The sequence below is a fragment of the Euprymna scolopes genome, chromosome 31 (assembly GCF_053919585.1).
Source record: "Euprymna scolopes isolate OS-2025 chromosome 31, ASM5391958v1, whole genome shotgun sequence".
Lineage (NCBI taxonomy): Eukaryota > Metazoa > Mollusca > Cephalopoda > Sepiida > Sepiolidae > Euprymna > Euprymna scolopes.
In genome coordinates this window covers 89270587-89287712 of record NC_136512.1, presented here as the reverse complement: position 1 = coordinate 89287712, position 17126 = coordinate 89270587, and the positions used below count along the sequence as shown (strand labels likewise).

Below are 17126 nucleotides of genomic sequence, written 5' to 3'. Positions count from 1 at the left end.
TGTAGAGTTTTCATAAACTGTCAGGTTCCGGTGAAGTGGAGCATATCGTGCCGACAGGAGTTGGTCTTTGGGTTTCTTACAAGAACAGTTCCATCATCCATTTGTATCATATTGAAAATTTAGAACTTCTGCAAGAAATAAATGTCTCTTCAGCTGGGACCAGAGTCAGTCAAGCAGGTGTGTTGTACTTGCGTCACTTTTATATGCAAATTTCAATTTTGGTGATGGTGAGGGGTACGAGTATATATGGAACAATCATATTGACACACTTGTTCTTATTAGATAATCAAAGTTAAGCAATCTTGAGCCTGGCCATTACTGGGCGAGTATAACTTTTTTAGCTGAGAATAACAGGAAATAGGGTTCAGTCGGGCTCGTTTTAATGTACTCAAATGTCAGCTTGACATCCTGTGTGCTAGAATTAAATGTAACGTCACATGGCCCAAAGAGAGAGAGAGAGAGAGGATAGAGAAGTCATAAGTTTACTTAGAAATTTGGGATTTTAGAGATGTCCAGATGATTAAGCAGTAATTATCGACCATTTTCTAGTCTCCACCTGTCCCCATTTCACTGGTCAGCGATCAAGAATAGACGATCCCAGCAGAAAAAACATCTTCTTGCCTTCAACTGTTGTTTGTTCTTAATTCCATGAATGAACATGTAGGCAGTATTTCCTCAGTCAGGCAAGAATATAGTAAAGAACAAACAACCAGTAAGCTCAATTCTAAACATTCATATATTTTCATTGATTGTGAAACATTAATCCTCCCCTAAGAGGAGAGGTATATATAATGCAGTACTAGATAAATGACTGGGAATACCATGCACTGTATGCGTGGGATAATGGTGACACCTGCAAGCAAAAAAAAAATGACAAAAACTAACGCCTCTATTCCATTCTGAAGGTCATTTTCTAAGGATTCAGCCATTGACTTGAATATTTGTACATTCGTTTTTCCATATGTTGAAAATCGAGCATGGTGTCAGCAAATATACCCATCTCTGACACAATTGCATCATGGAGGTTGTTTATGAAAATCAAGTATGATAACAGTACACGGACCCAACCCCGGGATACATCTGCATTTATTTCCTGTCTTTTGGATAAAAAGAATCTGATTCTATTAAATATTTGTCCAGTAATACGATATGAATTAATTTTCACAAGAAGGCTGTGTATTGTATATGTGTTTGGAGATGATAGGAAAGTCTGTTCTACTGCAAATATCCTAAATCCATACTGTTGGGCAGAAAGAAGTTCAGCATCAACAGAGTGGTCAACTAATACAATAAGTGGTTTTGAAATAGTGCGGACAGCAATTTTAGGAATTCTGCTCAAATTAATATTGAATCAAATTTATTTTGCAAAAAAAAAATTGCCAAATGTAATAATAATCCACGGTGCATCTACCACTAGTCTTTCACTTTTAGAAAGGGTCCCCAAAAAAGTCTCACATCTAAATAGGTCCCACACTTAATGCTGCATCCCTCTGCCTATTTAACAAGTATTTTAATACAATGTGTTCTGACAAACTCAAAGCACTTGTACCCCTCGACGTAAATACCCCCGACAAATCCAACAAGCAGCAAAATTCCACCCTTACACAGTAGAGATCCCCAGATACCAGAAAACCTTCTACTCAAATAGTTTCTTCCTTTAAGCTGCTAGACTTTGGAATTCCCTTCCTGGTCCCTGCTTCTCTGACTGCTGAAATGCACAAGTTTAAGTGTAATGTAAACAGACATCTTGCTGCTCAACTCCCTACATAGTATTCCTTTAAATTTGGTCCCAAATAGTAGCTCCTTACATCAAAGTGGCACTGTGCCTTGTTTGGAGTAAAAAAACATTAAAATATATATATGTGTGTGTGTGTATATATATATATATATATATATATATATGTATATAATTTCTTCAATGTTTCAATTGATTTAAAAAAAATTTCTTTTGTTTTGTTTTTTTTTCAGACTGTGTAAAAGAATGCTCAGTGACTTGTCTCCTCGCAAGTCGAGGTATGCTTTGGATCGGAACTAATGTTGGCCTTCTCCTTTCATTCCCTTTGCCTCGTTTACGTGATGGGGTGCCAACAGTCAGTGGCCGTCCTTACGTTTCCTACCATGGACACGCAGGAGCCATAAAATTCTTGCTACCTTTTACCAGTGCTTTCCGAACCAAGGGCCATCTGCAATCTTCAGTGGAGCCACAGAAATCAGAGGATGATGAAGATGTGTTTTTGAAGGTTGAATCGATACGAGACTTGCAATCAGCTGAGAAGGAAACTGAGGGTACTGAAACATTCCATCCCAATGAAAAGCTTGAGATTTGTTCATCTCACGTTCCCTTATTCGACCAATTACACAAAGAACTGAATGAGAAACTTGCACAACGCTACCGCTCGGCCCCAAATTTGCTCGACCTCGATGAAAATGACAATGTACAATCGCTGTACGGCAGTTTGATGCACGGAATGGATCAACCCTTATCGCGGACGCAGTCTCTCATGAAAAAATCTTCGAGGCATGATGGTTCTTTAACGCCATCATTGGGAACAATGGTCACTCACGTATCATCACCAACAATCATTGCTAGCGGCCACACTACTATTCCGTGCAGTAGTATGGCAAACATCATCAACAACAATTTGGATTCACATGTCGAATCTAAAACTGAAAAGTCAAGTCCAGAAATTGTAAATAACAAAAACCTTGTGAAATGCAAAACGAAACAAAACATGTCGATGACCTCCAATCCATCATTCAGTTATCCGAGCAATGCCAATAACAACAATTCCACAATCATTGTAAGTGGAGGCAATGGCTATCGGTGTTGGAACGACAAACATGTGTCCAATTCCGACAACAAAGACAATGATGCCAGCTTGCTCTTTTGGATCTATAAACAGTGAAGATTTTGGGTTAATCCATTTCATAGATTTACTTCATTGGATTATCCATTTTATGGATTATGTTTGATGGATTATCTTGGTCCTAATCTGACCAATGGAAGATTTGACAGTATTTGGAGGTGGCAGATAAAAGCAAACGGAAATCATTTTTCTTTCTGCATGAATCGAACATTATAAAATGGATCCAATTATGGATTCATAATTTCAAAAAGAACAAGAGATCCATTAATCCAAACATTTCTGCAGAAATTAATGCAGATTTTTTTTGTTAAATGTAAAATATTGACGGAAGAAAATGTAAAGAAAAAAAAATTCACAAAATGAAAAAAAATCATTTATTAATCTGTAAAATATTGGAATGAAATATTGAAGATTTATGTTTTTTTGTTTTTTGTTTTTGTTTTTTTTAAATTTCTGATTTTCATTTCCAGGAGAAAAAAGATACAGGAACTTTTTTTTTTTTTTTTTTCATTTTGATTCTTTGAAAATATTCCAATCATATTTCATTGATTATTTACTTAAGAGTTCCACATGAGAATGTGCAAAATATTAAAATCTGTCTCGAATTTCAAATTTTGGTTCCAAATTTTGTAATAAATGCGTTTATTGTTTACTGCATACTCCATATGCTCACATCTAAAATAAGAAAAGAAAAGAAATTTAACAACAAAAAAAAGCCATGTGTTAATTGGGGGAGGAGTAATTTGTTGAAATTGTTGGTTAAATACTCTCGTCACAATAAGAAGCAAAAAAAATGTCAAGAAAAGAAAAGGTAATAACTAGGCTCCCAATACGACATACTCATGCCACTCACTCAAATCTACTGGAAGGAGAAAAAGTACCATTTTGTATCAGAATGCCAGGAACCCTACACGATACAGCATATACTGACAAGCTGCTGTAGACTTTGAACAAACGCGAAAATAATTAAATGTAGATATTTTTCAAGGTCAACCTAGAAAAAATTTTTGAATTCCTAAAGAAACCAAAGATATATCTCTATTCTTATATAAAAGGAACTTTGTGTTTGTAAGTTCTCTATAAGCTCCAAAACAACTGGGCCAATTTTTTTGAAATTTCATACGAATATACTTTGTGTTTGGGAGTGTTCTTATGTAGATTTTGTATCGGAATGCCAGGAACCTTACACAGTGCAGCGTACATTAAAATTGTCAGATTGGAAGAAAAAGACAAAGACTTACTTTCACATAAAACCCTGCTCTTGGAGCAGTACGATCAAATTTGTTCGCTGGGTCCAAACCAAGTATCCGAGGCCGACCACTGACATGGCACCGATAGTCTTTAAAATTGTGTTCAACAGCTGCAACAACAAAAGTTTTATTGGATTTTTAGAAAAAATTATTTTCTGTTCTGGAAGAAAAACACAACTTGGTAATTAATAAAAACAACAATTAAACAGAAAAGCAACAACAAATGAAGAGTGTGGATATACATCAGTTCGATTGCCATGAGTGCAAAACTTGAGCATAAAACCTGAGTGTTAACACAGAGAGTTATATTCTCTAGGTCTTTATAGTAAGTGCAAGATTTTATTGTTATCCGTAGGGTGGACACACCACAACAATTTTGTTTTTATTTTTTATTATCATTAAATAATGCTTGAAAATCTTAAAATAATTCTAGAATTTATCAGAGACTATGACATATCAATCGGTGAATTACATAAGAAAACATCTCAAACTGGAAAGTTTAAAGAATGGAAAAACGTATCAATCAATATGGAAACAAAATTTAATGAAAAACAGAAAGAAAATGTCTCATTATGGAAATAGAGTATATAATTAATTGGATTAATATTGTTAGTAATATTGATAATAAAAATATAATGATAATGGTAACAATAATAATATTATAATGATGATAATAATCTTATGATAAAAATACTAATAATGTAATTATGATAATATTATAATTATTAATTATAATATTAATAAGAAATTAACATTGACTTTTTTCCAAATATAACATAATCCCAGAACAAATATTTTAACATATATTTTGTGCCATCAAAAAAAACTAAATAATAATAATAAAATAATAGATATAGATTATATTTAAATCAAAACTGCACTGAAATAACCGGACCACTTGTTTTTTATATCCCTCCTTTCTTCCCGAGAAATTTAAATGTAATTTGCACAAACATCCTGCAGTATCATCATCCCCCACCTAGATGCTCCCTATAAATCTGGACCTAATCACAGTATCTCCTGTGCATGCTTAGTTGTAATGTATCTTGTTTTGGCTGAATAAGGTCCATACAAGATTTCAACCATATCAGACCAGTAGTTTCTAAGAAAACTTCTAAAGTAAATATGATATTGTGATGACTAACCCCTACTAATCGCTATGTGTTGCCCAGATACCATAATACTTGGTTTGCTGCACCTTATCATAATAAAGGTCCATACAAAATTTAAGTTTAATTGGTCCAGTAGTTACCGAGAAAAAGTGGATTGAATAGACAGTAGAGAAATAAAATAATTATAACTTAGGCATGACGTCATAGATTTATAACTTTAGTTATACTTCAAAGCACAAGTATTGCAAATATATAATTCTGGAAAAATCAATTCATTTTATTAAATGTGGACCCTTTTTTTATTTGTCAAATTTGTAAATATTTCTCTCACTCACCTGGTCTTGCCATTTTTTATTTTCGATGCATTTGTGATAACGCAGCTGAGAAAAGCTCACCTGTTTTTGTTTTTTTTTTTTATGAAAAAGAAAGGTATAAAAAATTTTATTCATAAAAATAAATTTGTTGGTCAATTTCAATAGCTCAAAAGTTTTGAAAAATTTTATGATTGAATTAAGAACTAAAAAATTCCTGGGAAAGTCGGTCTGGTGGTATGTCCGTGTAATATAATATTTCGAGAAAGATCTCTTCGTCGGATATTTATTTGACCTTGACAAACATGTTGTTGTACAAGGTCAAATAAATATCTGATGAAGAGATCTTTCTCGAAATATTATATTACACGGACATACCACCAGACCGACTTTCCCAGGTAACCACTGTGCAAATATAAATATACTGCGTATATGAAATATGAATATGTACACATGTATTTAAAAAATTTCTGCTTTTTTTCTGAATCTTTAGAATCTGTTTGTTCATAAAAAGAAACGCGATTGTTGGACAAAAGAAATAGAATAGGTAGAGTACGCACTACTAAGTCAGTTTTTATGTCAAGATTTGATTTTGATTTTCACGTAACTCTAAAGGATCTTTTTAACTTGATATGTTTTATAATTTTAAAGAAATTAACATAAAAAAAGGGGGGAAAATTTACTGGCTCCGTAGATGGTTTTGTATTCTTGGAGTTTTTTCTTGTTGTTGTGGTTTCGTATGTGTGAAAAAAAAAAATTTGGTTGATAAAAAAAAAAAAAAAAAAAATATTAAGCAGACCGAGCACAAAGTTCAAGAGTATATGGGATCCTCTAATTATAAAGAAAAACAAAAATTGTACAAACCCTTTCTTAACATTTCAAAAGTAAAAGAGAAATAATCCCCCTGTCAAATTTTAAAAGAATTACCTCCCTTTGTCAACCAAATTTTTTTTCGTATATACATAACCATGACAAAAAAAACAAAACCAATTGCAAGAATATGAAATTATCTACGGAACCAGTAACTTTTCTTCTTTTCCAAGATGGCAACCAATATGCCTAACGAAGGTCGAAGGCTACATCAATTGGAATGTTGCACAAATAACACAAGATTTAGTTACAATTACATTTTGGGCGATACTGTCCAAAAGGAACAATTTTTTATAGAGGTTCAAAGAGGTTGCACAAGAAAAAAAAAACACTCACCGTAGTGTAGAGAGGAATCCATGTATTTGGGAAGATTCGATTCAAAAGATTATCAAGGGCTTTTCTCATCAGAAAGAATTTCGAATTGACCAACGAACGCATCTAAAATATACAAAACATTTGAACAAAAATATTTTTGCTTGTTTTTCCATTTGGCATAAAAAATTTTTAACTATTAAAAATGGGCAAAAGTTATAGGCCATTGATTAATACACAAAGGAATTATTTTATTTTAAGAATTTCTTAATATGACAGTTAATGGATTTGCAAGATGGAATCAAAGTGGAACAAACAATGGTGGTGCTTGTGACCTGAGAGGTCACTGATAAAATTAGTTATAAGAAACGTGATCAAAAATGAAAACAAAATCTCATTTAAAGACTCACCTCGATATAATTATACATGGCCAAATCACAAATGGAAACAGCGTCGACGTGACGGTATTGTGAGTATTTGTCGAGAGCTTCATCTGCAAAAATGATGAGAACAAAAAAATCAAATTTTTTTCTTCAAATTGTTTTTAAAAAAAAAAAAAATGTTTATCTGAATTCAGTTTTACAAATTCGATGTGCTGCTGTTGAAGCTTGCTACTCCAAATTTTACATTTTGCCTGAAAAAAAAACAAAAAAAAAAACAATTTTATTCAAATTTGCTTCATCTCATTTACATATGAAGTCATGAAAGATTGCCAGTGAATGATTAGACGCAGCAGCCATTGTTTTTTGCTTTTTTTTCTTAATTTTTTTTTTGTCTGTCTCTGAACCCTACATGCTGCATAAAATCAACGGTGTGCACCAATTTTTATTTGTTTACGAATGGCAACCAGGCATTTAATCACAGTAGTAATCCATTAAATAATTTTAGAAAATTGCAGATATTATCATTTATGTTGAATAATTTTTTCGTTAATTGTTGATTCCGTGTTTGAATTTATTTTTCCAATATTTGTTCTGTTCTAATGTTTTGCCATTTTAATTGTTTTTTTAGTCAATAATTTAAGAATAACAAATTATCAAAAAGAAAATGGTCGAAATATGTAAATGATATAAAAATTCAATTTTAAACGCATGAAAACGTTTACTTTATTGCTTTCCTTCCCCATCCTCCTCTTCTTTTTCCCCTCCTCATATTCTGTTTAGCATGCTAGCATGCATTAGATGGCTTTAAGGAATTGACTTCCAAACTAACCTATCTCTGGTCAGGTAGAACAATAAAATTGTTACCCCAAAGAAAACACTACAGCTTTATTATAAAAAACCTTTTATTGGAAAAAAATCAATTCAAGTAACTTGATTATGTAGTAGAGCTGAGATCAATTCAATGTAGCCGCTTTCAGCCTCAATCACTGCCTTGATATAGGTCCGGAACTGGGAGCATGTCTTTTCCACAAGCGCTGGTGGGAACTCGGTGAATACTCGACAGATGACAGCAGTTAGACTGGCTTTGATGTTGTGGGAGGTCATGTTGGTGATGTTCTCAATGTATGACTAAACAAAATAATCCAGCGAGTTCAGGTCGGCGGAGGAGTGGGGTCAGTAAGAGAAAGGTACAAAGTAATAGCACTCCTTCTGAAGCCAAGCCTAGGTCTCTTTGAATACATGCACTGGTGCAGAGTCCTGCTGCTACACTCAGGATGTGCCAGCGGCCACTTAGTTGCTCCAGGGATTACCACACTCTTCAGCATATCCAAATACAGAGGTCATAATTCCTGGTGAAAGTTGGGTGTACCTCAAGGTGATGGAGGAACTGAAAGTTAAAAATCATAAATTGATTGTTTTCATGCCAACTTCGAAGATGTGAGGTGGTATGCTATGGCTCTCACTTGAAACCACACCAAAGATCATAACCGTGGGTCGTCCAATGCGTTAGCTGTCAAGTATTGAATAGTTTGGATTTTCATTTTGAGGGTGTCATAACTTGGATTGGTAGCAGCATGAATTGTACAGTGGTGCATCTCCGATCTCACTTATTGAACATTGTGTCACTTTCAGACATGATAGAAGGCTCCTATCGCTCTTGGGATCTGTACACAACTGGCCAACTAGTAGATAGTCTGCAACAACAAAAAAAGAAAATCTGTTTTTCATCAAACAGAAATGGAATCATGTCATCTTTTCTAGGGCGACAATTTTATCATTCCACTCTGTACTTATCTCTCAGGTTCATTTCTATCACTTCTATCCATCTTTTCCTTGAACCCCACCTTGCTATCTCAACTGTTCTACATCTATTAATTCAAGAATTCTCATCAACCTCTGGCCAGGTCATTATTTGTTCCTTTTTCTATTAAGTCCATTCAAAAGAGAGTCGCAAACCTGATAGGCCCTGAACTGGCATCTAAGCTTCAGGCTTGACGAAATGTTGCATCCCTCTGCCTTTTCTACAAGTATTTTAATGGTGAATGCTCTGACGAACTGCAATCACTTGTGCTCCCACGACATGAGCACCCTCGACAAACCCGACAGGCTGCTAAATCCCACCCCCACACTGTAGAGATCCCTAGATGTAAAAGATCTTTTTACTCCAATAGTTTCTTCCCCAGAACCGCTAGACTCTGGAATTCCATTCCAGGTCCCTGCTTCCCCAACAGTACTGACGTGCAGAAGTTCAAGTGTAACGTGAACCAACATCTTGCTGCCCAAATCCCTACATAGTACCCCAGTAGTTGTTGCCCCTGATAGTAGCCCCCTACACCAAAGTGGCAATTTGCCTTGTTTGGGGTGAAAATGTAATTAAAAAAAAAAAATCACTTCCTCCCATGTTTTCCTTCGCATTTCCCTGCACGCTTATGCACACGTCACCCTAAACTGTCGAGATTAAATCTTCTTCTGAGGTTATCAGATTTATGACTGCCTTTAAAAATCACATCCATCGTATCGGTCTCATATCATTTCTCGCCATGCAACACATGTCCTCAATCAACCCTCACTGGCCAGGTTTCACTTCCATAGATCAGCACACTGCATATACATGCCTTTCTGACTCTTCCCTTGGTTGATAGTGGTAATTCTCTGCTGTTTAGTAATGACAGTATTTTTCTTGAACTTACTTTATATAAACTAACACAATCATGTCTTATTTTTATTGAGTATTTTTTTAAAATCTATCATCTTTATAAGATTATGCTTGTTCATTCCTTAGTTCCGTACATTACGCTTCGAAAAAAGGTCAGATAGAATTTTTGAAGGACAAACTGCTTCAAAGAAAAAAAAAGGCCAAATTTACAAAATTTGGCTCTTAAATGGCCAATCTGGCAACTCTAGAGAAATATATGAGAGTAACCTCCCTTTGATGTAACCTCGTTTTTTAATATTATTATAGCAATAATATATTGACATACAGCGATTCTTCATTGAATACAGAATTTTTTTTTTTTTTTTTTTTTTGTAGTGTCTAAGAATTGTAAGAGGTTCAGGGCTTGGAGTAGGAATGCACAGAGGTCATAATTCCTGGTGAAATTTGGGTGTACCTCATGGTGAAAGTAAAAAAATCATAAATTGATTGTTTTCAATAATAATTATTTGTAAAACAAACAAAGGGATGCAACACTGTTGTGATGTGACAGAGGCTGGCACTTGGCAGACAATATGAGGTCTATTAGGTTAGAATTTTTTTTTTTTTTTGCGCCTTGTCCAAAATGGAGTTGCTAGTTGTTAAAAATACTCCATGCATCGACAAATGATGACTTTTGTAGAGGATACTGGCAGATGTGAAAATTTTTCTAGCCCGGTATAGCGTATATATTGCATCAGATTTGGCAACATCTTCTATGTAGGACATTTCTGAATTTTTGAGATGAGGATTGGTTATTCGAATTCTTTTGATTCATCGGACTATCATTCTCATCTTGAGTGTCATTTTCACAACGTTTCGGTCGATATAACCTCCGACCTTCTTCTGGTGTATCTTGTTGAACTCGGGAATTTGGACAAAATTTTGAGCGGAATCCTTTATTTACTTCAGGGGGTAGCGTGTTCTTGTTCCGTCAGCCATGACTGGATAAAGGTCTTAAGTAATTCGCAAATGTATATTTCGGTCGCCCACACTGAGGATTGAACCTTCAACCTTCAGGAGAATATCACTTTTTAAAATTGATTTTTCCCAGTACTCTAACCACTGCGCCATGGCTGACGGAACAAGAGCACGCTACTCCCGTGAAGTAAATAAAGGGTTCCGCTCGAAATTCCGTCCAAATTCCCGAGTTCGACAGAAATATCTCACCAGTCTAAAGGCTTAAAAATTATTTGACAAAAAAACATTTACCTTATACAGTTAATAAAAATAAAAAAATATGGAAGGTTTTTCTTTTTTCTGTTGAGGTTTCTACATTTAAAATTTTGCTCCAGCTGTTGATGTCATGCTCAGGAGAAAGCCAGCAACCTCTGAGTTAAGTCTGCCTCAAAGGATGCACAAATACCTATCACCCTACTCCATAGAAAGAAAATCTCACCAGTCTAAAAAATCATTTTGTATTCTGATGGTGATTGACGTCTGAGTAGAGATTGGCCTAATAACTTTTAAAATAATCTTTTTCATGTATTATTCAGCAGACTACTGTTCTCATCTTGAGTGTAATTTCACAATGTTTCGGTAGATATAACCTCCGACCTTCTTCACGTGTATCTTGTCGAACGAGGGAATTTGGATAGAATTTCAAGCGGAACTCTTTATTTACTTCACGGGGGTAGCGTGCTCTTGTTCCGCCGTCAGCCATGACTGGATAGAGGTCCTAAGTAATTCACAAATGTAGATAAAATATACAAGTAATAAGTACAGAGATAGATATACATTAATATATAGTAATAAGTAGTAATAAGTAGTAATAAATGATGATATTTGCAACTAGAAAATAAAAATAGGTTTAAAGCTCCTAAAATTTGTACTAGAATTGTCCGCAAGGACCCGTGGTGCAGTGGTTAGAGCACTGGGAAAAATCAATTTTAAAAGTGATATTCTCCTGAAGGTTGAAGGTTCAATCATTCAATCCTCAGTGTTAGCGACTGAAATATACATTTGCGAATTACTTAGGACCTCTATCCAGTCATGGCTGATGGAACAAGAGCACGCTACCCCCGTGAAGTAAATAAAGGGTTCCACTCGAAATTCCGTCCAAATTTCCGAGTTCGACAAAATGCACCTGAAGAAGGTCAGAGGTTATATCGACCGAAACGTTGTGAAAATCACACTCAAGATGAGAACAATAATCTGATTAATCCAAATAGAATCTTCTATGTACTTAATCTATGTCAGCCCGAAGAATTTGAATGTTGGATACTCAGTGGTTGCAAAGTTAGTTGTTAAAGGAGAATGAGGTTTGTTTGTAATATGCTTGGAAATATAAAAAACAAAGAATTTCAAAATTCTTACCAAAATCGTCGTTGTATTCATTTAAAAATTGCTCAAGAACAAGACAATCCTCAAATCCCTGAAATCGAAAAAATACAAAATGCATCATGAACTAAAATGAAATACATACAATAAAAATTAAGGTTCTTATACTCATCATATTCCAAAAATCACATAGATTAACCAAATAGTTTTATTTTTATAAAAGAATAATTTTTAAGCGATTAATAGGAATTTGTAAACATTACAACAAAAAAATCTTGCAAGTTTGAATTATTGTTGAGTTCTCTTCCTTTGTTTCTTGACATTTTTTTTTTCAAAAGGGCTAGTGAGACAGTCACTTCTAGGATACTCATAAATTTAATTTTCTCATATAAAAATAAAACTACTTGATATATTTACATGAATTTTTGGTTTTACGATGATATTTTTTACATCACAGATATGCACATCATACAGACTTTGTTTATTTTTGTTTTTAATATAGGGTGAATTCTGGACAAGAACCAAAATTAATTACAGAAAAATCAGAAATTAGATTTAATGCCTTATGCTATAAGTGGTAAATATTATTGTGCGCACAATAACGCATATTTTTTGTACATACAACAATGGCCACCAGTGATAGCATAAGGGAACTGCATTGCTTAATATCCGGAAAACTATTTGTTTGCGGAAAATATAAATGCGATATTCGTTTTCAGCATACCCGAAAACCCATGAAATTTATCATTTCAAAGGTGGAAAGTAAGTAAAAAATTACCGTTAATTTTTTTCGTTTTTTTTTTTTTTTTTTTCAAATTCTAAAACTATTATTTTAAAATTTGTTATATGAAAAAAAAATTTATCTATAAAATAACTATGAAAAACATTTTTGTATTCAAAGGGGAAATAACTCTTTTCCCAAAAGTTCTCTCCCTTGCCTCAAAGAGAGTGTGAAACGAGTAATTCTTTTCCAGTTGGAAAAGTTTTTTTAGTTATTAAATATTAATCTATATGCGGTGCCGGTGCTTATGCAGTTCGGGACAATTATGTAAGGGAGATAACTAGCATCAACTAAGCAAAAATAAGCATTTTATGCAAGAGATAATTTGAGACGCTTAAAATAATCGATCGAACAATGAAATAATTTCAAGTGAAAAAAGTAGGCACTACCAAAAGTCACCACCACCTCATATATAAAACAATGTAACTTTATTATAAATTAATATCATCAATATAACTTTTGTACCATTTAAAAGAAGGGCAAAATAAACCAGTAATAATTTCTTTAAAATTTTTTCATCGTACGAAAATAATGAAATTGCGAGACGAAAATCATGTTTACATAATTGGCGGTTTAAAATAACGTTCCCATGTAGTAAGCATTTCGAACGTGAAAACATACCCGTGTTTAATAAATCTAGCAAAAATCAACTAATGGTCAGATTTTCGTGAAATTTTCAATATTTATCAATTTTAGAATGAAATTACATATAAAATGCAGTTTCCGTACAAGGGAAAATATTATTTTTATTTTTTTTTTTTTTAGTGCGCCCCCCCCCCCCATATTTATTTTTTCGAAATTTGAAAAAAATATATTTAAATCTATCAACATTTCAAATTCATTATGAAACATAAGAGCTCAAATAAGTAAAACATATTTATTTTAAAAAAATTTAAATACACATATTGAACAAAAAATTACCTTGAAGTTGCAATTAAAAAAATTATATAAGTTTATTATGTTGTTTTTTTAATAGCATTTTTTCGAATTAATAGATACTATAATCAGTTGAATTGACAAGAAAAAGAAACTTCCTAAAAATTTATTGATTTTTAAAAGATTAAAACGATTAAAATTCCATTCAAAATGTTCCGTTACAACATAGATTTTTAATTAATTGTGTTTAATTTTTTTTAAATATTAAGTTTTAATATAAAAATGACTCTTGTCAGCTATTTTATCGCCAGATTAAAACCAATTTGAAAATATTATTGCACAAATATTAAGCATTTTGTAGACCCCCCCCCCGCCTCATATTTTGTTTGTCTCTTTTACCGAACAAAATATGGAAGCCCGTAGGTAGCCAAATGAACATTCAGTAAAACCGTATTTCATATTTAATATACAAATGTTTATAATATTATTAATCGTTAAACCGTGTAAATCTTAAAACCTAACAAAATTATAACAAAGATTAATTATTAATTGCAGTTTGAAGAAGATAAACAAAGGTTTTAAAAAATCATTAATTCGCTTCTGCTTTTCCATAGTTCGTATAGTTAACACAAATCTGACGTCACAGAATCATGTGGTCCATTTTTCACAATTGTTTGGCAGACCCTAGAAAAAAGACCTAGTCTCCACAAGAACAGTCCTGGAACTAAACATAAAAAATGCCGAAGCAAGTTACGAAAAAAAAAAAAGGTGCACCTTTATTAAAAATGTATCATCTGACCCAATCGTGTAATTTTGAGCAAAGGCATTTTCATGTCATATCTAAATTAGCATAAATTTAAAAATTTACGGAAAATTGTCAAACAGAAGATGCGCTAGAGCTAATTTTCACCCCACCCCCCCAAAAAAAGGGGATGGGGGTATGCAATATTATTGAGAGGAAGCAAGATGGCCGACTTGAAAGATAAGTATCATGAGTAGAATGCAGTTATCTGCCCCTGATTTTTTAACTTTACAATGAAATAGCAACTTCGAGAATCTGTTTTTACTGATAATTATTTTCTACTGGACCATTTTTTGTAGTTTTTGTAATTTATACTAATTTCGGCATTGCACTTAAGTACGTAAACGTAATAATGTTTTCTTTGAAATGAATTTTTTCAAAGATACACTCTAGTAAAGTTGCACCAAAAAAAATCCTATATGTGGAGGAAGGGGTCTACTTTTTTAATAATTGCCGATCTGCATTTTAAACTTTAACTTGAGCAATTATATATAAAAAATAATTTTATAAAATCAATGGTAAATTCTTTACAGTGCAATGTAGACTACAATGTATTGTGGACTAAGTCACTGTGGTGAGGTATTTGAAGCTTCCTCCCAGTGCACCGCGATGGGTCCCCCGACTGAAGCAGGCAATAATCAATTTGATTGAAAAATTTCACCGATTTTGAAGAAAATAAAATATGGGAGTGTGAAACATTCGTTTATTATCATTCAATCCCGGGCAATGTCGAGTTTCCATGCTAGTTTAATATAACCAGAAAACGTTGAAATTTTATAACTATTGGATCTGTCCTTGCAGATGATCTCGTTTTATTCTTACCGCATTCATTCCTTGTCCGTAGAAAGGCACCATTGCATGAGCAGCATCCCCCATGATCACTGCTTTGCCATCTTTGTTATACGGCTTGCACTGGAAAAGACAAAATCGATAACAACATAACAATTCACAAACAGACTAGAACCTATTTTAAAAAAATTTTTTTAAATATGCCTAAACATGTGGAAGCTGATATTCAGAAAATCCGAAACATTGATCCGCTTCAAGGATCTTTTTTTGCGCCTCTCTTCCAGATTTAATACTGTGAGATCATTTGTTAGCATCTATGCTGATGACACAATTGTCTATGGCAACACTACTAAGAGCATTATTGATCAAAATCACCTCTGATCTGAAGCATGTAAGGCAATGAGAAAAAATTGCTGCCCTTCTAAAGCACAGCTTCTGTCCTTTCACCAACAATGCTCAGACCCTTAGTTTTACTTCAGTTGGAAATAAATATCTCTTGCCTTGAAGAAGCTCCTTGTTTTGGCAAGTTCCTAGGACTGACGGTCACTCTCGAAATGAAAGCCTTCTATCCAACCTTTTGGTAAAGTTGTTGGAAACTGGTTGGTTGGATCATTCTATCACACCAGAAAGTGTCTGACTCTCGATGTAATCCTCTCCATACATCAAAGTCAGGTATGCCTAAGATGGAGTACTGCCGCCACAGTCGATGCCTCCGTTTAGCCTCAAAAGACAAAGGACATCCCCTGTAGGGGCAGCTGTGCGTGTAATTGTGTGGCAAGGGTTGCACAATCTCTAACCACACTTCTCCTGAATCGGCACTGTTTGAGTTCAGTGGCAAGGAGAGGTCCAGGATGACTAGAGACAATGCCGAGATAAGCAGAGAGCACATACAGCACCTGGAAGTCTCAAATGGTCATCCATCTGGTACTGGCCGGGCTCACCATTGCTTAACTTCGGTGATCTGATGGGAACCGGTGTGTCAAGTGATTATGCTGCCACAAAAATGGTAAAAATATGCAGAGAAGAGGATGCAGTAGTCGAGCACCTAAATGTAGATTTAACTTAAATTTTTGTAAGTTGCTGTCACATTTATTACTTTGTTTGGAAGCTTATTCCAAGGCTCAGTACTGCTAAGTGACGTGTGATGCTTACCTTAACTGAGACAAGAGGAAGAGCTTTTCGACTGAGGAAAGTCGCGATCAATTCTTGTCTGCAATTAAAAAAAAATACAAATTAAACGAATTCCTTCCAATGTGACTTTCCTGTGTGAAGAATTTAAAATTTGGTTTTATCATCCGCGTATAAGTTTGTTGTTTCTTTTTTAATATATTGATGATGATGATGATGATGATATTGATGATGATGATGATGATGATGGTGATGATTTCTTTTAAGTGCGTCTCTCTTTTTACAATTGCTGACCCCCAGATAAAAGATAGGAGGCATTACTTTTGAAACACCCCTCATACTATAAATATTCCTGATGTTTAGAGGTTTTCTATTCGTTTTCATCTTCTAATTTTCTCATTCTGGCTGTGTCATCATCTTTCACATTTGCGATTGCCAAGGATGCGAGTACTGGTTCATAAAAACATAAAACACTGCAAACTCCCTGAAGAAAACAAAAACTCAGACACATTCCGTAGATATCAGTCGTATTTTGTGTGTGTGTGTGTGTGTGTGTGTGTGTGTGTATATGTATATGTGTATGTGTATGTATGTATATGTGGGTATGTGTGTGTGTGTGTGGGTGTGTGTGAGGACATTCATGGAAAAGAACCCTTCAAACGCTAGCGTCCAC

The 17126-nt window shown here is 34.0% G+C and overlaps 2 protein-coding genes across 4 annotated transcripts in view; one reads left to right on the top strand and one right to left on the bottom strand.

Moving 5' to 3' along the window:
- The window catches only part of LOC145255569 (rho guanine nucleotide exchange factor 10-like), a 96076-nt gene extending 92793 nt beyond the window's left edge, over window positions 1–3283 (top strand). The window contains exons 19-20 of the mRNA XM_080114023.1: window positions 6–177; window positions 1969–3283. Coding sequence (XP_079970149.1) covers window positions 6–177; window positions 1969–2906 — 1110 coding nt within the window. The 3' untranslated portion in view covers window positions 2907–3283. The remainder of the gene's footprint in view (window positions 1–5; window positions 178–1968) is intronic.
- LOC145255850 (kynurenine 3-monooxygenase-like) overlaps window positions 3228–17126 on the bottom strand; it is a 68529-nt gene continuing 54630 nt past the window's right edge. For all 3 annotated transcript variants that reach the window (XM_080114601.1, XM_080114604.1, XM_080114603.1), the window contains 8 exons: window positions 16478–16535; window positions 15359–15448; window positions 12114–12171; window positions 7133–7215; window positions 6747–6848; window positions 5565–5624; window positions 4109–4227; window positions 3228–3542 (listed from right to left, as the gene is read on the bottom strand). In XM_080114601.1, coding sequence (XP_079970727.1) covers window positions 4111–4227; window positions 5565–5624; window positions 6747–6848; window positions 7133–7215; window positions 12114–12171; window positions 15359–15448; window positions 16478–16535 — 568 coding nt within the window. In that variant the 3' untranslated portion in view covers window positions 3228–3542; window positions 4109–4110. The remainder of the gene's footprint in view (window positions 3543–4108; window positions 4228–5564; window positions 5625–6746; window positions 6849–7132; window positions 7216–12113; window positions 12172–15358; window positions 15449–16477; window positions 16536–17126) is intronic.